Source organism: Arachis duranensis, chromosome 8, assembly GCF_000817695.3.
Source record: "Arachis duranensis cultivar V14167 chromosome 8, aradu.V14167.gnm2.J7QH, whole genome shotgun sequence".
NCBI classification, from domain to species: Eukaryota; Viridiplantae; Streptophyta; class Magnoliopsida; order Fabales; family Fabaceae; genus Arachis; species Arachis duranensis.
Genome location: NC_029779.3, coordinates 42376286 through 42401829, shown reverse-complemented (window position 1 = coordinate 42401829; position 25544 = coordinate 42376286). Strand labels below are relative to the sequence as shown.

Genomic DNA, 25544 nt, shown 5'->3' with positions numbered 1-25544 from the left:
AGAAGGGGGAGTTTGTGGGTAAAGATAGAGTCTTTGAATGACAATGAATGCGAGGAAAGTGCGATTTTGTGATGGGGGTTGGCAAATGGCCCCAGTAGTGAGGTTTTGTGATAACGGTGGCACCAAAGTTTGAAGAAATTGAAGAAGATGAAGAAGGAGGACTTACAAAAAATATGTCTGAACATGACATGTTATGCTTTCTTTGAAGTAATAACGAACTCGGAAAGAAGAAGAAGAAGGAGGAGGAGGAGAAGGAGGTAGTTGGCGTCTTGGTGAGGGTTTAAGGTGGGAAAACAGCGATAGAAGCAAGATTTTTCAGTGCGGAAATTCGCCAAATTATGAATTTAAATTTGAAATAAATTAAAATTTATTTTTTGATAGAAATAGAATGCTTTTGTTATTTTTAAAAGTTTTTCAGACACATCATTATGAGCGACAATAATTAAAACAATTTTTTTATTTGTAGGCAAATTTGAAAAAATTATCTTGAGATAATGTAAATTAATCACTAATGGGAGAATTTGGAAATTGGAATGGTAAAAGAAGAGAGAGGAGAAAAGGCTGCCATTTTTTTCTTTTCTTTTTTTTTTCCAAATAATATAGCTCCCACTCTTCACTTTCAATTCTGTGGTGGTTGATTCCTTTTACTTAGCTACATGGACATTATACTTAGGCTTGGTTTGGTAAAGCTTTTTGAAGATGTACTTGTGCTTTTTAAAAGCTCAAGCTCCTCATTTTGTGTTTGGTAAATCAAAAAGATCATGTGCTTGTGCTTGCAGCTTTTAAAAGATCGGGATATTTTTTAAAGCACTTAAGATAGAGCTTTTCAAAGTTGGCTTGTGCTTTTCAAAATTTAAAAGTCTAATATAACCTCATATGTTAACTAATTTTCAAATTTAATGTTTGCATTTATATCTATTATAGTATTTTTAAATTTTAAAAGCTATTTTACCAAACACAATTGATGTTGCTTATGTTTATTAAAAGTTGTTTTTGATTTGATTTACCAAACATGGCACCCGATTGGATACTCCCAACTTCAATGGAGTTTCAATGCTCCAAAAACAAACTACATTGCAAAAGTATATGTTTGGAGTTTCAAAGCTCCATAAATGAAAAAGAAGAGAAGTTTTTTATTTTTTTTGGGCTAGAACTAGTTACCCATTTTAAGTTCGATGCCCATTTTTGTTAGTATTTGATATTATAGCAAACAAAAAAAACTATTTGGGCTAATAGCTTTTTATTTTTTCTTGAACTATTATACTAGTAACAACAAAATAAAAATAACAAAATTGGAAGAACTGAAATTATAATTACACCCTTTTAGAGTTAATTTTAAAAATTAAAATATCTTTTAAAATTAAAATAAATTATATTAAATTGGAAATATGATATAATTTTAAAAAATAGTAAACTATAAAACTAAAGATATATATTTAGTAAATTTTAAAATGACAATTTTACCATTGTAGAGTTAATTTTAAATTTTAAAATATCTTTTAAAGTTAGAATATTGAATTTTCAATATGAGCAAAATTCCTTCCGTATCCAATACGTCACTTATGGTGATTTAAGAGCTCATCTGTTTCTGATTATTTTAATTAAGCATTAGCATTTCGTAGTAAATTTGATTATAATATTTTTTAAATTTTAAAAATTAATTAGCTTAAGTATTTTGAGGTTTAAGTTTAATTATTTATATATAATTTATTCTATTATATTAAAATTCATTTTTATTATACATACTAAAGCATATATTATGTTATTATTTTTTAATTAGTATGCTAAAATTCTAAAGATAATTGTTTTCACATTTTAATATACATTTAAAACAGTTGTTTTTTTTTTTTTAAAAAATTAACCTGTAAATCAAGAGCTTTAAACTTTTTTTTTAAATTACATAAAACTTGCTATTCCATTACCTCCTATTTTTCTTTAATTATGAAAAATTAAAATTGAGCCACAATTCATGCTGACTTACAATTATCTATATATTTTTTATTTGAATTCAATACTATTTTTAATTATTTGGAATCATCCTGTAAATCTAGAGCTTTAAATTTTTTTGCTTTAAATTACATAAAGCTTGTTATTCCATTATCTCCTATTCTTCTTTAATTATGAAAAATTAAAATTGAGCAACAATTCATGCTGACTTACAATTATCTATATATTTTTTACTTGAATTCAATACTATTTTTAATTATTTGGAATCATTCTGCGGTTATGTTGTAATCATTTTGTGATGATGTTGTGAAATTTTTATGTAATCTATATTATACCTTTTTTTATATTGTATTGATTCTCATTTTATCTATTTTACTTTGATTTGTATCATTCTTTCTCATGGCTACTTAGTGAATGATAGAATGTTATTTTAGTGCTTGTTTACTTCATGTTATTAAAAAAATTAATCGAGAGTAATAATTTTAAAAAATTTTAAAAAAAAGATAGAGCAAACAAACTACATTTAGTTATTTAAAAACCAACATGCTTTTTTTAAATAAAATAAAAAATTATTATTTATAACAAATTTTTAGGATCCACATTTTTTGAACTTTATAAAGTTTGCACATTTTTTGAACTTTATAAAGTTTGCCTAGATAACGTTTGTTTTGAGGTAATATTTGTTTTGAGGTATTGAGAAGACTGAGACTAGGGGTGTTCATAAAAAAATCAAAATATAATTAACCGGTTAAAAAATCATAACCACATTTTGATTAACCAGATTAATAAAACAATTTAAAAATTATATCCATATTTTTTAGAATTGGTTAACCAAAACCAAAAAAAAAAATAACGGTTTATAACCAGTTAACAAAAACCTAAACCAAATTAAAATCAAAACCTAATTTCGAAACCAAATTGCATACTCTTTCTCTTTCTCCCTCCCTCTCCCCCTTCTTCTCTCTTTCTCTCTCCCTCCCTTCTTTCTCTTCTTCTCTCTCTCTCTGTCTCTCTCTGTCTCTCCTCTTTCTGTCCCTTCTTTCTCTCCTCCTATATCTGTTTTTCCCTTCTCCTCTTTCTCTCTCTCATTTTTCTCTTTCTCCTCCTCCTCTTTGTCTTTTCCTTTTCTCTCCCCCTCCCCTCTTTCTCCACATCGTCTTTCTTTCTCTCTCCCTTGTCTCTCTATCCTTCTCTCCCCTTCCCTCTTTCTCTCTCTCCTTTTCCCCCTCTCTCTCTTCCTCTCCTTCTCTCTCTGTCTCTTCTCCCCTCTCTCTCTCTTTCTCCCACTCCCTTCTCTCTCTTCCTCTGTATCCTCTCCTTTCTCTCTCTAATCATGTGTCCTCTTTTTCTATCTCTCTTCCTCTCTCTCTCTCCCCTCATATCTCTCTGTTCTCTCCTCTCCTTATCTCTCTCCCATATCTCCCTCCTTTCTCCTTTCTTTTTCCTTCTCTCTCTCTCTCTCTCTCCTCTCCTTCCTCTCTCTCTCTCTCCCCTTTTCCTCCCCTCTATTTTTATCTCTCTTTTCTCTCTTTCTCTCTATCGTTCCTCTCTCTTTCATTTTCTTCTTTCTCTCTCTCTCCCATTTTCTCTCTCTCCTTCTCCTCCTCTCTTCTTTTTCTCTTCTTCTCGTCTTTGTTTTCTTACTTTCTCTTTTCTATTTCTCTCTCAATCTTCTATGAATTTCTATCCCTCTTCTATCTCTTTTCCTCTCTTTTTTCTAAAACGAGAGAAGAAGGAGATGAAGAGAAGATAGAAGAGGAGAAAGAAAAAAAAGAGAGAGATAAAGAGATATTAATTTTAGTGTAAAATTTTAGTGTAAATTGGTTTTTGTATGTAAAAATATTAATTTTAGTGTAAAATTTTATTTTTACATGTAAAAACTAATTTTATTGTATAAAAACCAATTTTTTAGTATAAAAATCGATTTTTTGGTGTAAAAACTGATTTTTAGTGTAAAAACCCGTTTTTTTATATAAAAACCGATTTTTCTATATAAAAATCGATTTTTTTAAAAAATTGGTTCTTGCTTTAATAATCGGTTAAAAACTTGTTTTGAATTTCACTAACCGGTTGCATTACGTAAAATCAATTTGGTTAATTAACCAATACTATATTTTTGGTTAACCAAAAAATTGGTTTAGTTTTTGCATTATCCAAACCATGAACACCCCTAATTGAGAGTCAGTATTATGTTTGTTGGCCCAGAAATTGGTTCTAAAATTTTAGTCTCTTTCTCTAAAATTTCAGTATTTCAGTATCTCCAAAAAGTAGGGACATAGGAGATTGAAATTTTTAGAGACAGAGACTGCTTCTTTAATAATATATTAAGAAAAAGGACAAATAGGTCATTGACCATTTTTTCTACGGCTATATTTTTATCCCAAGGAGTGAAAAATACATTCATGTCCCTGACCCCCTCCAAAACGTGAACAAACTTACCCCTCCGCTGAAGTGACTTCGCTAGACTCGACGAAAAGTCTGACGTGGCTCCCGTGGTGTTGACCAGGCTGTTACAGGAACCCACGCGACATATAGCTTTTAAAAACATGACATATTAGTCCTTTGCCATGAAAACGATACCGTTTCACCAAGGATCCTCCAGACACACTCTAATCCCCTTATGCAGTACCCATAAGACCTATTTAACCTGCTCCCTCAAAGATCCATGAATGTACAATTGCAAAACCGTGAAGTATAAGGGAATACCACAACTTTAAGCTTCATTATCTCGTCACTCAGCAAAGAAGATCATTACAAGTTATTTAAGCAATAAAATAACAATGGCACTAGGAGTGTTCAAATCCAAATCGATCCAAATTAAACCGCTCATCCAATCCAATTCAAACTAAAAACCGATTAAAACCGCATTAGTTCGGATTTGATTAGATTTTATTTTTTGCAAATCACTGGATCAGATTCTCACTACAGTACAATTTTGATCGTATTGGTATATTTTTATTTTTTTCAAATAATATAATTTTATTCACTTAATTTAAAATTGTTAATTTTAAAATTAAATGGATACAGTTTAAATTAACAATTTAATTTAATTTGATAAAAATAAACGTAGTCATATTATTGTACTCATATGTGTAATTATATTTATTCTGTTTTTTAAAATATACTTTGTCTAAAAACTTAATTTTAAAATAAAAAATAGTTTAATTATTCTATTTGTCCCTATTGTCTTACCGAATTTTTAATTGAGTCTCTATACTTTTTTCTTTTCAATTAGGTTCCTATAAGATATTAAATTTTATAATTAAGTCCATAGAGTGATAAGAACATTGGAATTAAAAGAATATTATGTCATACAAAACGAATATGCCTAATACTTGATTAAATATTCTATTTTGTTAAATAGAATATTCAGCCGATTTTATTGTTTTTGTGATGACTCGGACCTAGTTTCAAATTTTGATATGGTATAAAAATTTAATTGAAAAAAAATATAAGGAGAAAAAACAACATTGAATTAAAAAATTAAAAAATTGAATTTGAAGTTTTTTTTATTAGTAAGTAGAAGAAACAACATTGGAAATTTGGAATGTGAATTTGTCATTTAATTAATAGATCAAATATATTACTTAGTATTTAGTTTAAATATTAATTACAACTTAATGAAAACAGCGTGATTTCTTCCGCAATTAATGGAAGACTCCTAGGATACTGCATCAATGCACATCAAGAGTCTTTGTGAATTTCAAAAAAAATTTTTTGAATTTTTATTATATTTTAAAAAGTAATATTGCTATTAAGTCTCATGCGGTTTATTTTAAGAGAGTAAAACAAATTTTTTTGTTAATTTTTTTAAAAAAAAACTGACTTTCGAAAATTAGACTTATTTGATTATTTTAAAAATATATATTTGAAGTTAAAAAGATATATAGTTATTTCGTAATAAATATTACGGTATATGAATTTTGATAACAATATATTTTTGTATATTAATTTCTTAAAAAAGAAATTAATATAAGTAATAAAAAAATAAAAAACTGAAGTTTTATGTTTTGTAAAAAAAAAAAAAGACATAGTAAGGATTTTTTTTTCAGATAAAGAAGTATACGTACAATAGACAAAATAATTTTGTATAAACATTAAAAAAATCCAAAAAATTGAAGAAAATTTATGGAGCTTAAATTTTAAATCGAAAAAAGCATAAGTTATTAACCTCAGCTAACAAACCCTAATGAATGAATTCGTCTTCAGCAACCGCATACCACAGCCTCTCACTCTCTGTTACTAGTAAAAATAAATTGAATAAAAATTGAAAATCCTCACTTCTCTCATCTCATTCGCACGCGGTCTTTTTATCACTCCATACTAGAGCTCCACTTCTTATGCACATCTCTTTGTCTCCCTCTCTCGTTGTGTTCGTCTTGTTTTTCTCTCTCAGTCATGGTTTTCGTCTTCACATTTGTACATGTTCCGCGGCTTTTACGGCCACCGTCCGCCGCTTCGTCTGGATCGATCCTCTTTCTACTGTTCTCTTTTGGGCGGTGTAGATTGAACTCGTCTGGGTTGTTGCTTTTAAACTACTTCAGGTAAATTTTACGCTAAACTACTTCAGGTAAATTTCACGTTTTGTTTTGGTCACATGATGTTAGTTGACTATAGCGGTTTTAATTTCATATGGTAATCGTGATGGTTAGTTGTTGGAAATAGGTCATAACGACTATAATTAATAAGCTAATGAGTTTACGACATTAAAGAAAACATATTCATTTTTTGTTTGTAAATTATGTAAATAGTTTGTTATATGTTAGTAATTTCATATAGGTTACAATTAATTATTATTTGTTGAAAATAAATCATTTACGCTACAATAAATGTACTTGTAGTTTTTCAACAAAAGTTATTTTCTCATTTTTTTCTGATAAATTATTTATATAACTGAATATTATTCATCACGTGTTGTTTATTTTGCGCCTTTGGATAGGGCAGTTTAAATCCCTTTTAATGATCTTCATTGTTATTTATTACAAATAATTCATTAAAACTATAATTAATATGCTTATCGTGTTACGAGGAGATTCCGCTTCTCAATATAGGTTGATTATTGGTGGATGATGGTACCAATATATAAGAATATCTGAGTTCCTTAAGAGAGATTACATTTTTCTCTTCCAAGAAATTTCATTGTCAAAAATGACTCATGAAGAAAATGAACCACTTTCAAACTTGAAAACAGCAGACAAGGTGCACCACATAGAAGTGGAGGACAATTGCAATAATTCTAGTTCGAGCCAACCAAAATTCGGAAGGTGATACTTGCCTAATGGCTCTGCCCTCTCTGTTGCATTATTATTTCAGTTACACGAATTAATGTCCCAATTTATGTACTTTTATAGTAATAATGGAGATGATTATTTGCTGAAGAAAGGGGAAAGGATACAAGACAAGGCTGACGAAGTCTCTCGAAACAAAACTGTTGAGGTATAAATGATATCGGAAGGATATATATATTATTCAGACTTCAGGTCTTACTTAAAAAACTCACATTTCCTGAAATATTTTGTGGTGTCGTCGAACTACTTTTTTTTGAATCCCATGTAGGAGGACTTCGTCAAACCAATTTTATTTCCCGGTTCTTCTCGAATTCAAGATGAGAGTGGCAAGCTGCCGGATTGCACAGTGGGTCAAGTCCTCTCTTTTATGAAGGTATTTTTCAATAGAACACAGTGGGACAAGTCCTTTTACTGCTGTGAGATTATTTAAGTTTATACCTTATCAAATGATACGAATATTAAAATTTAATATTTTACACTAGGATGTGAAGGAATACTTTGAAATAGAATGCCTGAACACTCGAGCCAACTTGTTGTCAATGGAACGCAAGATTGACATTCTTGTTGCTCAGTCCAAAAAAGAAAAGGAAGACGACGTCCAAAAAACAAGATCAATCTCACCGCCGTTGATCATACCCGAGGGGCAAGATGTTAAGCCCATTGTGAAACCGTCTCTGTCTTTAAGACCATTTGTAAGCAAGCTTAGGCCTTTCGGAGCTGGCACACCCGCAATGGACGTTCTTACTGACGTGGTTGACAATGACGAGGGTGTTATAGACGTGACAAATCTGATGTCTAGCAAATCTAACACCAAGACTACTCCAAGCAATAGGAAAAGGGAACAAGTGAGAGCAGAAAATAACAAGAACAACCTCAACATCAACTTGAATAGTGTGAATTTGAACAACTCAACTGGAAACATTGGAAGCAACCTCCGAAAGCAAATTTCCCCACAATCGGTATTTATTGCAACATGACATTTGGGGTCCATTTTCATGGTTGCTATGTTCTTTTTTCCAAGATATATCAGACTCTTTTTTTTTTAATTCGAATTAAATGCAATATACCGATTTTCAGCTCATATGTTAGACACATGGCAAAAATATTTTCATTGGCTTTGGATATGGTCCTTAATTGAAATTATTTGTTCAACCATAAACTTTAGTTAATTTGTTGCAGAAAAAGTCTCGGCCAACAGCCACAGTTGGAGCCGGCAGAAAATTAGCTTTTTTGCCATCAAATGCTAAACCTCCGAAGATTCCAAAAGTTAACAAAATAGCTGCGGGTGGGGAGGCAAGGAACACTGAAGATCATACTGCTGAAGGGAACAAAGAAAACAAAGAAAAAGAAATATATTGTTTCGATGTTACAAGGGTAACAGTTTTATATTAAACAATTATTATCATGGACGTAAGATGTTTAGATTAATATTTTTTTAAATAATTATTTTTATATCATGCTCTCCTGTCAAGATGCAATAAGTTCTCACTTCACTTTAGTTTTCATTATTTCTATATTCTTTTTTTTTAATCACAATTTGGTTTCTTATTTTTTTTATTTGTTTATTCTAGAGAAGAGCTTCTTAAGATAGGAGACGTGACTGCAAATAGGAAGGATTTTGAGTCACTCTGTCCAACACAACAAATAAGTGAGAAGATATTGTACTTGACTGCCTTGAAATGTGTCCATAATCAGACTTTATTGACATGGAAAAACGTCTGGCAGCTTCCTCCAGCTTTTGCAGTAAGTGCATTAGTTTGCTATTTATAATTTGATTATATACATATTAATGTCTACTGAAATAAAAATAAATACCTAGGACACCATATTGGATGGAAATAATTTGGATGAGATATTAGTTCCCATGGTCGAACAGTTCATGCAGCCAACCAAGGATCTTCAGTTTGTAAGTGTTATTTACTCTTCATAAATACACCTGTCATCAAATATTTTCAAATAAAAAAATTTTAACAGAACAAAGACATTAATCTTTGATGCATCATATCTCCTGCTTGATGCAGATATACATCCCAATGAGAGAAAATGAGCACCGGTACCTAATGGTTATCAGCATACACGATAGCATAATTTGGCAACTGGATTCTTATTTAGAAGATGATGATATTCAGCGTCGTAGAACCAAGATGACAACAGTGGTTAGTGACATTGTAACTAATACCCTCAATCAATTTAATTGCTCATGAGCACATGTTAAGTGACTCAAAATCTGAAGTTGTTTTATATTTCTTTAATATAGGCTGCGACAGTAGAGCACATTTTAAAAAGTGACATCTACAACGAATGTAAACTTGAGATGAAAGAAAACATGCGCAGATGGAGAATTCATGCTCCAAGAGGAATCCCTAATCGACATCAAAGGTATCATCACTTTTACAAAATACAATAAATGGATTGTATGTTGTTGTTAACATAAAATGTATCATGTCATTTCTACAAATTATTTTTCTCGTTTCAATTCCTTTTTCTGTTATTATTGTTGGGCAGCCGTGATTCTCCATCATGGGTTCTTCAATGGATGAATTTGGAACATGCATTTGATGCCCAATGCTCTGAAGTTCATGTGGTACGATCTGGTCACTTAAAAACTGCATTTGTGAATACGTATTACCAATGTTGTCATAGAGTTGGCTATAAGTGATTTTTTTTGCAGTTAGATGAAAATGGCACACGGATGTACACTGCAATGCAATTATTTCATGGGCGATTCAATGAACTCAAGGCTGAAATAGCTCCACTTGTTCAAGAGTTTTGGAACATGCATGCAGAGGACGATGATTATTGAAATGCCGTGTGCATCACAATTATGTCTTTGCTTTGTTAACTACATGGAATGACACTTATAATTTCTTTCTTGTTTTTGTTTTTTGGAGCTGTGTTGTCAATTAGGATTGTGAATTCATGACACTAATGCTTTAAATAGTTTATTCGGTAGTGTATTGTTTATGGCTATGTTCCATAACAAATTTCAACATCTTTATATTGATGTGATTATTAAATTGCTATCTTTAGGTTTGCAATTCAAATAACTTATTTATATATGCTAGTAAATTATTTAAGATAAATATTTAGTTAACTTATTAATTCTTGTAATTTTATTACATTTTTAATACATTCAATACAGTTTACAAATTTTATAATTGGAGTTTTATGTTAACAAAAAACATATAATTAAACTTTTTATAAATATATTTCTAAATTGCAATAAAATACTAAAATATTTAATTTTAAATTATTTGATAATGCACATTATGACGACTTAAGAATAGTTATAACTGGTGAGTACATGAATTAAGAATTAAACTTTTTATAAATATATTTCTAAATTGCAATTAAATACTAAAATATTTAATTTTAAACAATTTGATAATGCATTTTTTGACAATTTAAGAATAATTATAATTGTGGAGTACATGAATGAAATTTTTTTTATTCCATTCGTTGACTACTTATATTGTTTTATTCATGTTTTATAAATAATATAACAATTTAACATGTTTTTGCGGTATCCTCTCACATTACGTCATATAACATGAGAATATCAATTGTTTTTTATTCATATGGAATATTAGTTAGCACTATTTTTTAATAAAATCGATCTTGTCTATTGAAAAGCTATTACATGAAATTTTCTTTTTTTTTCTTTCATTAAAATTTTTCTATTCAATCTTTCTTTTTTATTTTTGGTTAGTTGGACAAATCATTTTAAACTGAGTGTCCAGACGAAGGGATAAAGAAAATAGGTCAGGAAGCAAGAAAAAAAATACAAAAAAAAACTTGGGTTCCCATTCTTCTCCCTGCAACAACAGTGTGCATCTCTCTTCTTAATATAATCAGTTGATGTTACCAACTATGAATGTATAAATAAAATCATGGAGCTCTTATTTTATACTTCTTTGAATTCTCTATCATTGATTTTTCATATGTTTATTTATTTTATTTCTTATGCTGATTTCATGATGGTTAAATCAGCTTCCTACAATGAGTTTATGCAACATTATATCATATTTTATAATAATTTTTTATCATCTACCTATTTATATACATATTTAGCCAAATTTGCCACATCATACATGATAGTGACAAATTGTCTTATATATTCCAAACACTTTTCATAATTAAAAATATCATACTGCTACACTAAGTCACATTCTCGAATAACAAAACAAAGCAAAAAAAGGAAATCTATGATCTCTATTTCCATATATAATAATAATAATAATAAGTCTTCCCATAACAACTTAATTGATTGTTCTAAATTAAAATCGACTATTAAGAATAAACGAAAGAAACAATAATAATTTATAGTTTAGTTAGTAACTGCATATTCCCCTAATCAACTATCAAAATTAATCATGAATAAAACAACATCTAATCCCAAAGTTCACCACCATTCTTGAGTTTCGTATTCCACATCATCCATGCATTCATTATCATAAATTGCCTACAACCACACCGAAATTTTATACCAATAACACTTTAAATTAGCACCATGGAGCAATTCCAATATCAAGTGAGTGAATAAAAAATGAAATTATATATCATTTTTGTTTACTTACATCAGTTTGACGGGTAGAGCTACCTTGTGTACTGAAAGCATTTTCATTGCGCTTTGAACAAGAAGTTTTATTATGACCAGGTTTCTTGCAATTACTGCAACGTTGGGACTTTTTCCGACCACTATGCCCTTTAGGATTGGTACCACCTCCCAGTCTAGGTTTCGAAGGCGTGTTCCCTTCATCTAGTGCTTTGTATGAGCTATAAAGATCAAGCATAAGATCCCTTGCTTCATGGAACCTCTCTGTAGTAGCACATGCAACCTCTGACATCATCCTAGCACACTCATTGAGGATACAAAGTCGACTGCTAACTTGTAATTCGCTTGTAAAACTACTTGACTCAGACATAGATTCTTTTGCATTCTTAGTCCATCTATGCAACACTAGACATTTAGGAATTTCGCGCACATCCCTACGGACCAATACAGAGATAATGTGTTCACAGGGAATACCGAATGATTCCATACGCATGCATGAACAAGTGATTGCGTTACCATTATCCACACACTCAACCTCCCACACCTTTTGTTGGTTTGGCATACCTACAAACATAATAAATTATACTATTGTCTCTTGTTTGGTAATCCACGACTCTCATTGCACCCGACCGAACAAGAATAGGCCTGAATAAAAAGAATACCTCCCTTGTGTAAGTATCAGCAGCACACATCTCAAGGGGTTCAATACAAGTTTGCATAACTGGAACTCCACGAGCAGATTCATATTCAGCATAAAATTCCCTAAAACGCATATGGCCCAACATTCGTTGGAAGTGCTCAATAAACTCGGATAAGTCATAATGAGGCTTAGTGTACTTCCCAATCAATGAATGCAAACCCTCGCAGCGTGATGTAGTCCTAAATCCAGCAAAGAACTTCCCTCGGATGTAACATGTTGCCCATGATCGACGTTTCTCATAAATTTCATTTAGCCATTCTTTTTCCTCAACCCCAAATTCCTCTACCAATATTTGCCACTTGTTACGGAACACTGCTCGTAATCTCCTAACATACAATCCCTAAACTTAGATGTGAAACGAGGACTACACATATTTGTAGTTGCATTACGCAGGAGATGCCAAGCACACAAGAGTACCAGGGAATACTTTCTCAATCGCATTCTTCATTGCTCTTGCCCCATCAGTTATCACAGAGGATGGGACTCTACCATTCATTGCCTCCAAAAACTGTTGCAACACCCATATATAAGTCTCATCCGTCTCATCTGTTACAATGCATGCAGCAAAGACAATAGTTTGGTTGTGATGGTTGACACCTGTGAACACAACAAAAGGACACCTATATTTATTCTTGTTATACGTAGCATCAAACGCAACAACATCTCCAAACAATTTATAGTCCTCTCTACATAAACCATCACACCAAAAGAGATTTAGTAACCTTCCATCCGTTGCCCGAAGCTCTTCGTAGTATAAAGATTTATCGTTTGCAGCCATCCCCTCCAAATAATTTAATGCTCTACCCACGTCCTCTGGAATCTCACGCCTCGCCTTAGCTATTTGATTGTACATGTCTCTGGGGCCATAGTTCAACTTGTCAAAACCACCACTTTGACTTGCTAGCAAAGCATAAACCTGGGATGTGCTAATCCCCGACTTGCGCATGTTGTTCATGAGTGCAATTTCGGCTTTGGACATACTCCTATGAGCTGGCAATAACCTGCTCAACCGGCCTTCCAATAATTCGTGATTATGAACATTTGAAAATCGGGTCACATGCCATCTTCCAGTTACCCCTACAAACTTGACTAGGAATTGAGCTTCGCACCCAGTTCTTGTCTCGGTCTTTGGTTCCCTTTTTCTGTTTGGCAAAGTGTACCACTTCTCTAATCAATATCCTTGTCGAAAATACACAAATCTCTGCATGTAGGTCTCGTCGGTTGAGTTCTTCCAGTTTTTGTCTTTTCTTGCACTGAAACCTTGGCTCTTTGCAAATCTATTGTAAAATTCAAAAGCAATGGCTAGGGTTCCAAAGTGAAACTTGTCAACTTCAACCTCACCAATGCTTAAAAAGTCAAGTTTCAATAAATCCTCAATTGAATCCAATCCATATGCATCATCATAATCATAATCTGTCAATTCTGCAAAAATCTCCTCACCGTCTAACTCATCACCCAACTCTTCTTCCTGCTGCAACTCATCTAAATATGACTCATCATCAGGATACTTCTCATCATAAAAAATACTATCCTCATACTCATACTCACATTCATCCATGATCTCGTCCTCTCCCATCAATGACATTTGCAAGGAAATAATCTGAACATAAATAATACTGTCATAAAAATTTAGAACTGAGTACTAAGTACTCCAAGACAAAATGCTTAGGATAAAGCTCCAAAAATTAGACTTACAAATAAAGAAATCAGACAACACCAAAATATGTATGTTATTTATTTTTTTCTAGTAAATTAAATACTACACAATGATAATTAGGCATAAATTATTAATAAGTTCGTATTAGTCTATATAACATTATCTTTATAGAAAAAAATTATTTATTAAATGACTAAAATTCATTATAGAAAAAGTCACATGTCTCAAACTCAAAGAAAAGCAATCAAACAAAAAAAAGAGTACAAAATTTCCATTACAAAAAATGCATAGTTTAAACAATTTTGAATCTATTCAATTAACAAATTTGCAAATTTAGCGATCATAAATAAATATCATATCATCACAATAGCTTACAACAACAATGGTTATGTGCCAGTTAAAAATCATTTTAAGTTTTAATTTTTATTTACATACTAGAAGAACAAAATTCAACATAACAGATATCACCATATAATAACCACAAATCAATAGCAATATCACATTTAAAGTAGCATCAATTTGCAAGCAAAAAAATCTTAACATGCATTACTATCAAAATATTATGAACTAGTATCAACCAAGACAAATTATCAAATTCCAAAATAAAGTAAGTATAAAACGAGTAAATGGGTATTATAATACAGAAAAATTGATTTAACAATATTTAAAAATAAAAAAGCATACCATTGAAAAATTATTACACTTTTAAATAAAAGAAGGTAAAATTCGAATTTTTGCAGTGAATCAAAAGCAAGGAAAAATCATGGAGGATAGTGTTTACCTGTAGTAATAATAGCACGCAGACAAAGTCACCGGTGACGGGACAACAACGAAGTTCAGAAGAAGAACAGGCGTCGATTCACCAGGCCTTCGAGATGCAAAACGGCAAATATGGAACCCAATTTTGAACCTCTATGACGGCAAGAAGACGATTAGCAGTGTCTTGTCGAAACTCTGGACGAACATGGAAGTATCACAACCGGAGAAGAAAGCGCGCCAGGTATTGTAGTGGCACAGCAGTGGTCAGAAACTGGCGACGGCTTGGAACTCTCCTGAAAGACTGGCAAGGATTTTGAACCTCGAGGTTATTGGGGAGGCATCAACATACTGGTTGAAGAAGAAGAAGATTCACGGTTCAGATTTCTTATTTTGTCTAGATCGGGTGGGTTTGGATCTTTTTCTTGGGCTTTGCCTTTGTAAAAAAAAAAACAGGTTAAACTTAAAATAATTATTAATTATATTATTAATAATGTAAAGGAGTTTCAAAACTCCAAACATGAAGGGAGTATTGTAACATCCACCACCAAACATAAATACTACCACTTTTAAAAAGTCATCTTTTAAAAGTTAACTTTTATAAGCTACTTTTAAAAAGTAAAAGCTTTACCATGTTTACAAATACTTGAGGTGACTGCTGCTCCAAAGAACCCAAAACAAGCACCACAATCAAGGTCCTTCAATTTAAATAACAAGAAAAAAGATAAATATGTCTTTCACCTTTTGATTAGTGAATATTTAAATTTTTAAAAATTCAAAAATATATTTAAATTTCTAATTTTTTTAAAATTTAAATATATTGATTTCTCATGTTCATTTAATTCTGTTAGATCCAATAAAAAAATCAAATATGGCACCTGTTATACTGACATAGTTGATATATATGCACAAATGAAATTTTTTTAAAATAGAACAAATTAGATTCAAAAATCGATTTGTCCAAATTTAAAAGATATCAAAGACTTAAATATATTTTTAAATTTTCAGATATTTAAATGTGCAGATATCAAAAAATTATGAATTAATTTATCGTTTTCTCAAATAACAAATAGAGCATAATTCCAGCAATGAACCCTTGAGAAACACTATTCCCAGTCAAAGGAACCGCAGCCAAAAAATTGTTAAATTTTTAGAGTGCACGTAATATTTTGTATAAATAAAACATTTTAATAAAATAATATAATATTTTTTGCTAAATACTTGAAAATTTTATAATTTTTTAATTTAATTGTTATAAATTGCCAGAGTAAAAGATTTACATAAACAACTAGTCTTATATTGCCATATCAAAAAAAAAAATTCAAACCTAATATTTAAAGGATTATCTAAACATATAAATCGAATTAAATAATTATATAAAATATTTTACACTATTAGTATATCAAAACTAAACTCTTTTCTATCCCTTAAAATATTACAAATTTTCCATTTAACGCTTCTATTTATCCTATATTCCATGCCAACTAATGCAAGGACTAAACAGAGATAATACTTTTTGAGGGACTAATCTGAATCTGCATTGCAAACATAAATGTTTCCTAAACACATTTGTAAAAGATGTGAGCTCATTTTCCAAATAATGCCATTCTTTTTTCTTGGCGTGCAAGATCCAAATCTGTTTGCAATGGAACTGGGGATACAGAAAATATTTGTGGCATGAACGGGGAAAGAGCATCCAATTCAGCATTGCCTCAAAAAAACACAAGATTTCAACTTATGTTGGCTTGTAACCACACTCAAGAGAAGCTCTTCAATTTCTGATCTTTCTATCAACTTTCTTCGTTTACAAGGATAATTGATTCATTGCCAATTCCAAGATCCATAAGAGATGATGTGTGGTTGTCGAGCAGCACAGGTAATGGAGAGCCCTGCAAATTCAAAGACATGGCACTACATCAATACAAACTATATTCTACTTTTCCAGCATATCAGTTTGAAAAGCTCTGTGTCGATCAAGGGAAAATGAAATGATTTTTCAAGATTAAGTCGAGGGTAACTGAATCAGGCAATCGTGATTTGAACAACCCATGCTATTTTTTTTTTAATGAAAACAAACCTCTTCTTGAAGAAATAACTTTAGCTTCAATGACTTCAGCTTAAAAAAGCTCTCGCAGAGAAATTTCAGCTTACCAACCTGAGAAAAACAAGTTAATTAGGAAAACTGTGTTAGGTCTAAACAGGGTGAACATTACATTAATAAAAGAATAGATTTTCAACCGTAGCTGTTGCTGGCAGCTTCTTTGTCAATGGTTGCTTCTCACCCATGGATGCTCCAACACACTTCAAAGTGATAGCTGCATATCCCTATATCAAGTTAATAAAGATATTGCAAGTTTGGAATTTTTTAATTTATTTATTTATTTCAAAAAAAAAGGATTGAATGCACAGATTCGTCCATAGGTTCATACACAAGAACCCTGAGCCTATTGTTTGTGGGCCTGAAGCTCCAGTTGATGGTCTTTCATCCTCAATTCCATACAAACTCTTAAGCTCAGAAAACCTGTAATGAAGTACATCAGAACATTCACAAAATTATTGATAAATATACAACACGTGTGAATATGCTGAATAATTCTCTTATTCAATTAATTTTATCAAATACTACTCAATAAGAATGCTGGACCAAACCTTCCAAAAACTACTCAATTAATTTTATACCTGGGATGCTGTTTGATTTCTTCAGCATTAGCATGCAACCTCGAGATCACAAGTCGAACATACCTGCATGATAACTGTTAAAAAGTTTTCAAAAATATAAAAAAGAGGATGCCATTTTACATTCGAAGCATGATGAGACGTGATCCTTTAATTGAATTCAGAAACTAACGGTAAGCACATTTGCAAAAACACGTGTAAATATTAGAAATATCAGAAAGGTAATTAGAGAATAATCACCTAATCTCAGAGTCCTTCCTTTCACGAGGTGTAACCTGGAAGGTAATTAGATATGAATACATTATATCTGATACATGAAGATATTAAATATTAGGAGAGATCATCCATCACTTACCTCACTTCCATTAAACACCTTGATTTTTGCTAAACGAGCAATCAAAACAAATCTTGGAACTCCACCACTTGTAGAATCAGCTATTGGGTTCTCAGAAAGCCTAGTTTCCTTTGATGTTGATTAAAATAAAAATGAAAATAAATAATTAGAATAGAACATTCTCATATGTAACAAACTACTCTAGAAAATCAAGCAAGTCAAAGGTCGGAGAGAGGTGGAAGAAAAAGAGTAACAGAGGAAAGAATAGTCTCTACAGTGAAAAGGAAAGAATAGTCTTACAAGACAGATTAGTTATTTTCTCAATGTAAACTTGCAAGGATAATAGACAAATAAAGAATTAAAAATAAAATGATTCATTACTGGGGGGGGTTCTTCAAACTTGCTTGGCTTTGAAATGTTGGATAAGCTTCGAGAAGGGCAAGCTTTAATTTATGTTGCTGTCGTTCCTAGTTTCCATTTTTTGTTTATAAATAAAATTCAGCCTCAAGGGTGAGTCTTGGTGTTATGGTAAATTATGAATTCATAATCCGACTCCATCCATGTGATGTAAAGAAAGCAGTTCCAGAGGAATATACACCAAAAAAAATGTGTTTACAAGAAGCAAGAGATACAATAACTCAATCAGACATGAAAGACATGCTCAAAAAATACTCAGAATAATTATAGCTACAAAATAATTTGAAATATTGCATCCCCAATTCATCATTTCTAACAAATTATTTGATATAACAGTCAATGGCCCCGGCTCATTGTCATAGATACAGCACAGCAGCCATGCCATGCCATGCAAACTAAGAAGTACACGATGCAAGGTATATGAAACTTCACAGTATAAAGCTTACCACCAAGTTAGGGAACAAGTTTAATGAGTCAACAGAGACCAGATCACCGATGTTGTTATCACCTGAACGAAGAATCAGAGATTTAAAGTCAATAGATGTCCACAATCTGTATTTCGTGCAGGATGATGAGCATCATCAAGAGAAATACTACCTAATAGAAGGCAGTGCAAATTTTGAAAGGGCTTATAGCTTGTGGCTTCCAATTCATTCTGCTGGCCGTTATCAGGATATAAGATAGCATTCAAACAATTCTTGTTCAAATAAAGCTGTTCCAAACTGAAACAAAACATAACAAACCATGAAAATTTAGAACAGTAACAGACTTAAAACCAAATCTACTCAGAAGTAGAGGTAGTGATTAGTGAAGAGAATACATAAATCACAAAGGAGGTAAATACTTGTTGCCAGGTCTAAGATACAATCTATCTGTACTTCCAGTAATACAGATACCACCTATGACTTTAACCACATTTCACTTTAATCATACAATTTCACTCTGGTGCTAAGCACTTAAAATAAGTAGTTAGATAAATAAATAAATGGTCGCTAAAGTCAAATGTGGTTAAAATGGTATCAGTCCAACCTGGAATTAAGAATGTATTATAGAATTGAAAACATTATGCCATAACCAACCATCTTAGTTGAGAAAGCTTCATGACTTCATCCCATTCAGCTATACAATTATCATCCAAATTCAATAGACGCAAAGAATTAAATCCTTGAACAAAGGAGGATGACATAGGCTGAAAAAAAAGATAGAAGGCTTTAAAATTTTGTGTACTTCATACAAATGACAAAAAGAAAAACATAGAGCAATATAAGATTAAACATTAAAGTAAAAACCAAATTACGCTTATTATTTCCATCCAAAAACAATTAAAATTAATACACTTCAACATCAATTAAGTATCAATAATAATAATAATTAAAAAAAAAAAACTTGCTGCCCCGCTACATGTAAAACGACAAACCTTTGAGGAGATGAGCAATAAAGGCTGAGAAAATGCTAAAGAAAGAAGAATATATCAACAATGCTATTCCCTCCTTTAATGGGCTTCCATTCTAAGACTATGATTTAGAGAAATCTTGCAGTGTGATTGAAATGGTTCAATTTCTAATGTTTATTAAACTGCTCTCCATAGTTTAGAAACGGGTACTCATGAAAGGATATCTAAGTGTGCAGCCGTTAAGATATTTAACAAGAATAATGAACCAAAAACAAAATGTACCAGTACTCTGCTTATATTGTTTCCGATAAGATGTAGCTCTTCAATAGCTGTCAATGATTGTCTAAGCAATTCAACCTGCCCAGTTAAACACGATTAAATTTTAACGGCTCCTAACTAACATGATGGGAATTTAAGCAGCAGAAGTTCGGGAAAGATATAGAAAGGAACCTGCTCCCAATCTACACCAGTATTATTTAAAACTAGAATGCGGATGCTTTCCAGTGGTGGAAGTTCTGATTTATATGGTGACATTAAGTTGTTAGATAAGTTGAGAGCCTGCAAAGCAGGTAACTGACCACAAATTTTGCCAACATCCTGCAAAAACATAAATAAAAAAGATACTGAATAATAATTGTTGTCAATCAATATATTTTGCTATACAAAATAAGCAGAAAGAAATTTATATATAATCACTTACTAATGAGCTCTCTAAGAGATGAATAGAGGGAAAACTAAGCCAATAAGAGAGGAAGTTGGGCTTGCTTGTTTTGGTTTCCATCTATTATTTTTCTGAAAGTGAAAGAAATACTGAAACTAGAAAAGGAAGCAAGGAACAGGATTTTAATGTTTTTACAGTTTTAAATCTTTTGTTTTTCAACAAGATCCTCAAAAGGCAAAACATGAAATGTGAGAAATGAAAAGAAAAGAACTATAAAAACAAATAGTAGGACCAGCCAATAATTAGTTCCATTAGTGTGAGGAACTTGGGCAGTTTGCATGAGGTCATAAGTTTACAACTCAAGGCAACAATTACACCATTTAAGAGCTGTTAATAGTATAGAAATTGAGGTGGTGGTAAGAAAATAACATGTCACAAACCTTCTAACCACAATCTGAATATTTAAACATAAAGAAAACTTCTTAACACAAGATTCAGACTAAATATATTTGAGTTTACCAACTACCAGCAAAAGACCATCTGTAATTTTCATGAATAAAAGCTCTGGGTAAGATATGAATGGTGTGTTAAAAATTAGCAGACTCAATGCTACAGCCTTAGTCAAGATACAATTGTGGAAAAAAAACCAGGTTACGTACCTTCCAATCCGAAAGCAGGTTCCCAGTCAGGTCAAGTTCCTTCATATCTATTGCGGAAAAATGGGGAGAAAAAGAGTTTCCTCGTCAATATTGCAGTTTGATATTTTGGACTTCTTTATATGATAAAATGCAGTTTCTAGTCATAACTTAAGGTAGAAGTAGATAATAAGAACTTCAGGTAAAAGCAACTAATTCACCACTACTACAATTTTATCATGAAAAAAGAAAATAGTGAAAAAAAAAAGAAAAGAAAGAATACTTCTAAAATGGATCGGGTTATGTTTCATTCAATTTTTATATGAGAAATGAAACAGAAGTGTTCCAGAGTCAAGCTTACTTGGGACTGTAGTATTAATCTGGTATGGAATTCCAGGGAAACTAACACCCATATACGCCAATGATGCATTGGTTAACTCCTCAAATCGACTTAGTTTATCTTGAATTTTATCTTTACCCACAAGTTGAATAGATACTCGATTGTTGCTAGTTGAAAGGACATACATTTCATCTGCTAAAAAAAAGGGGGCGAGTACTATCACGTATTATTTTATGTTTGGTGGGAGTCACATGTGAGAAATTATATACAGAAGAAATATTAAACTGTCATTTGTCAGCAAATAATTCTAGAATGAAAAGAAGTTTGAAAAGAATAATATATGCCTTATTATTTCTCACCCAAGGCTTCATATCATACCACTAGCATTGCATTTTTATTCCACTACTCTAGGAAACCAGAGCATGGATATGTTAACAAAACTTAAATATTAGCAAAAGGCATACCCTCTTCATCATTAGTTGATTTACTTCGGTATCTTTTTTCAAGAGCCTCAAGCAATGAAATCCCTTGGCTCAAATTCGGAGCACGAACCAATGACCCCGATCTTTCAGACTTTGCATGAAAGTATCGGACACCATTGATGGATCCATCATGTTTGCCTTCTCCATTATCCCAGTCAACTCCAACCCACGTGCCTGAATAGCCTTCTACAGGCCCCACATACTTAACTGTACCTATTCTCCTTGAATCACCCGATGAATGTACTCGTTGGCCCACCCTGAATCCATGACTTGAGTCAGGGGAGTCCTGCATCTTTTGTTAAAGCTGGCGAGAATTCCTCTACTGAAAATTTAATAAGTCAATGAGATGAATCAGTGAACAAGCTAGTGATTATTTAATAAGCAATCAAGTTAAAATAGCAAGATGACAGGAACATCTTCTGGAATGTTGTAAGCCAATAGTATGACAATATAACCTACAACACAATCAATTATTCTAACACTGAATACAATATTACCAGTAACTTATCACAAAAAAAGGCCACACATAAATCTCATGAGAAGTACCAAAAGAAGTGAAGGAAGTTCTAATTAAAGGAGTGGCTGAAGCTATCCCAACCTACTCACCTATATTCCATAGATTGAATTGAAGTCCCCCTCTCTCAGCCACCTCCTCCTTACTTAGGCATTCTAAATTTAGTAACCTATTGACTAGTGTAGCTCAATTCAGGACTAAGGAAATGGCAATCAGTTAGAATTCCAACAGAATAAAATCATATCATATCTATTTTTCAAGCAATCTGATCACACCCCAGAACTCAAATCTCGCTTTGAATTGAAATTTCAAAGTTGGAATATCCAAATATAGGATTAGATTATGTTAGATTAGAAGAGGACGCTGCAATTAGAGCTAGCATAGGAACTCAACAAAAACCCACATCAGAAGCGTTCAAAATCAAAGGAAGAACAACACAAGCAGCAGTGTTTGTTAGGTTTTCACAATTAACTTTGAGAGGGGAGTGAGGGAGTATTACCTTTGCAGGGAAACCTTCTTAGAGTGGTTGAGTATGGTAGCAATGGCTGGTGAAGGTGATGGTGGGGATGGCAATGGAGAAGGGTATTTTTGGTAATTAAAAAAAGGAAGGGGACGGAGTTATAACTATCTATTGTATCCATCGTTATCAGAACTGAACCGATAATTAAACCGATCATAGTACTGGGTCACTGCTTCAACTGATGAGCTACTAGTTGAACTGGTTGACTCAGCCTCAAATCAAACAAAAAAAAGAGAGTAGCAATAGCAAATTATGTAGTCAGAACTGATAAAAACACAGCAAAAGCATCCATGAGATAAAATCCATTCATAGCTTCTAAAGCATGAAATGGGAGGTATAAAATGAAATATATATTCTGATATAGTCATCAAATCTTGGCAACTGGTCCAATCGAGTGTGTGTCCAGCAAGATCTTGAGGACAGATCAGTGGAATGTTTACCTGCCCTATTATACATCAAAGCAGTCTTTTGGATAATCACAAAAAGCATGGGACGTGTATATCTCCATGGATTTAAATGCTTACAGCAATCTCACCAAGTAATAGATAACCACGATACCAGTATGACAGTAAGCAGCTACATTATAGGCAGTAATCGGGCGTTCTTATCTAAACAGATTCACAGTCACAGAACCTATTATCTAATCAGTACAAGTAATCATCAATTTATCTAAAGCTACATTAAAAATGAAGATACTAAGCATAAAAAATTAATAGAGATCGAAGAATAACTTAAAAAAATGAAACAAAACTCACCTACAGAAGCAGAAGCTGAGTCAGGGACGGAGCAGCTTCGGAGTTCGGAGCTTCAGCACAGCCACGCGCAGTGGACGACGAGACACACGGCACGGAGGAGCCAAGACGGAGGAAGGAGAGCGGAGACTGGCGACTCGGAGGAAGGAGAGGCGACCTCCGTTGGCTGACCGGCGCGGTGAGTGAGGTACGAAGGACAGAGAATCGAAGATGAGTTGGGGAGAGAAACCCGACGGTTATGGGCTGGGAAATTGGATTCTTTTCAAAAAAAAAAAATTCTTGAAAAATTTACCAAAATTTACCGGTGAAAACTCGGGTTTTAATTTTTTTAATTATTAAAAAAATATTTTTATCATTAAAATTATTTAAAAAAATAACTACATTTTTTATTAAAAATAAATATATTTTAAAATTATTTATTTATTATAAACATATCTTTTATTTAATTATTTATTATATTCAAATTTTTATTAATACATTTTTTATTTATACCAAAAATTTATTGTTCTAATTTATCAATATACCATTATAAATTTTTTAACTTTTTAATTATTATTGTAATAAGACGCAATTACAACTTTTACATATTTATGTAAATCATTACTGGTAGCAGCGAATTTTAGATTAATGTAAACTACCGCAGTTTATGTGAAAAATGCAATTGGAAGAAACTGCTCTTGGCAACCGCAATTTTTCAAGGAATAAAGCAATGCATGAACAGGTATAGGATTTCTCTTTTTATTTTGGAAAACACTTTTATTGATGTGTATATTATTTTAAAATTTGTCTACAGAGACTGTGATGTATTTTGGGAGAAATTTCCTTGTCAATTGTTTTAACTCTGTAATCCCTATTGGACATAAACTTCGCAAGTCGCGACTAGTGACTAGTATACTAATATTTATGTCTATTCCATTTTATTCTATTCTTCCTTATATGCTTTAGTTATTTATCCGTAATCTGAACGCGTTTATTTTCTGTGTTTCGATACGAGAGTGCTTTTTTTTATTTTTTTCCTTTTCAAACTTCTCATTTAATAATTCTTTCAATTACACAAATAAATATATATTATTATTCCACTCTGAGTCGTATCACCTCAATATCGTTGACTTATGACTCGAGTATAAGAATCTGTATATTAGGGTGTTATATTATAGTATCAAAGCAGTTCATCCTCATGAACTTGAGGGATGAAACTGCTTATACTGAGTCTGTGCTTGCTAATTAGGATATCTAACTGATACGTCTAACATAAAGTTCATGAGCATACCTTTAATAAATTAAAATACTTAAGTCGAGTATAAAGATCTGTATATTAGGCTATTACATATGGCAAATTGAATATTTATGCGAAGGTGTTGTGTTCGCGTGTTTTCCTTGTGTTTGGGGAAGAAGAGCTTACGCTCTTAATTAATGGGTAAGTGGGTTGGGCCTTGAGATTGATTTGGACCTAATTCAACCGGTTCGGTTCGTTTGGCTCAATTTTAGATCAAAAATTTAAAATTTTTAAAATTAATATTAAAATTTATATTTTAATTATTTCTACTTTATTAAATTAAAAAATATAATTTTTTAATTTATTTAACTAATAATTAATTTATTGGTTAATTATTTGTTAATTGTGCAGGTTTTATATTAAACCTTATGTATTCTTATTATAATTAATGTTCATCAATATTAAACTAATAAAAAAATAATTTAAGTAACAATTTTTTTGGAAGAAAAATGAGTTCTTTTTAGTTTGAAAATATACTCATTACTCTTTTAAAATTATATTTTGCACTATAATCAATATTAAAAATAATTTTTATCAATAAAAAAGTTATAAATTTTTAAATACAGTAAATACTGTTAACGAAGAGAAAACTTACATCATCTTAATGAATCATGAAAAAGGGCTAATAAAAAAGTTAAGGG

General features: G+C 31.7%; 3 protein-coding genes and 1 pseudogene across 16 annotated transcripts; 1 reads left to right on the top strand and 3 right to left on the bottom strand.

Annotated features, from left to right (window-relative positions):
* The window catches only part of LOC127741279 (pentatricopeptide repeat-containing protein At1g73710-like), a 2920-nt pseudogene extending 2730 nt beyond the window's left edge, over positions 1–190 (bottom strand).
* A 5942-nt stretch (positions 191–6132) lies between these two features.
* Positions 6133–10224, top strand: LOC110274700 (uncharacterized). 6 transcript variants are annotated; one of them, XM_052252594.1, is made up of 7 exons: positions 6133–6491; positions 6999–7211; positions 7299–7383; positions 7504–7608; positions 7718–8194; positions 8421–8609; positions 8807–8965. In XM_052252594.1, exons 2-7 carry the CDS (start codon positions 7096–7098, stop codon positions 8819–8821), a joined length of 987 nt encoding a protein of 328 aa, XP_052108554.1. In that variant the 5' UTR covers positions 6133–6491; positions 6999–7095; the 3' UTR covers positions 8822–8965. The 6 variants fall into 6 exon arrangements, with proteins under 6 accessions (XP_052108554.1, XP_052108552.1, XP_052108553.1 ...); XM_052252592.1 differs by having other exon boundaries at positions 8415–8609; XM_052252593.1 differs by having other exon boundaries at positions 6980–7211; positions 8415–8609.
* Positions 10225–11486: 1262 nt separating this feature from the next.
* Positions 11487–15281, bottom strand: LOC110274699 (protein FAR1-RELATED SEQUENCE 9-like). 2 transcript variants are annotated; one of them, XM_052252606.1, is made up of 3 exons: positions 14929–15281; positions 11813–14106; positions 11487–11697 (listed from the first exon to the last, which is right to left on the bottom strand). In XM_052252606.1, exons 2-3 carry the CDS (start codon positions 12362–12364, stop codon positions 11638–11640), a joined length of 612 nt encoding a protein of 203 aa, XP_052108566.1. In that variant the 5' UTR covers positions 12365–14106; positions 14929–15281; the 3' UTR covers positions 11487–11637. The 2 variants fall into 2 exon arrangements, with proteins under 2 accessions (XP_052108566.1, XP_020985341.2); XM_021129682.2 differs by having other exon boundaries at positions 11813–14090.
* Positions 15282–16288: 1007 nt separating this feature from the next.
* On the bottom strand, positions 16289–23909 carry LOC107462917 (tubulin-folding cofactor E). Of its 8 annotated transcripts, none has more exons than XM_052253460.1 (17): positions 23631–23909; positions 21824–22163; positions 21381–21554; positions 21044–21090; positions 20424–20504; positions 20174–20320; positions 20006–20080; positions 19410–19519; positions 18928–19052; positions 18777–18838; positions 17935–18042; positions 17820–17854; positions 17583–17645; positions 17333–17424; positions 17142–17218; positions 16981–17058; positions 16289–16792 (listed from the first exon to the last, which is right to left on the bottom strand). In XM_052253460.1, exons 2-17 carry the CDS (start codon positions 22131–22133, stop codon positions 16694–16696), a joined length of 1683 nt encoding a protein of 560 aa, XP_052109420.1. In that variant the 5' UTR covers positions 22134–22163; positions 23631–23909; the 3' UTR covers positions 16289–16693. The 8 variants fall into 8 exon arrangements, with proteins under 8 accessions (XP_052109420.1, XP_052109424.1, XP_052109423.1 ...); XM_052253464.1 differs by having other exon boundaries at positions 21381–21551; XM_052253463.1 differs by having other exon boundaries at positions 23635–23909.
* Between the last annotated feature and the right edge of the window lie 1635 nt (positions 23910–25544).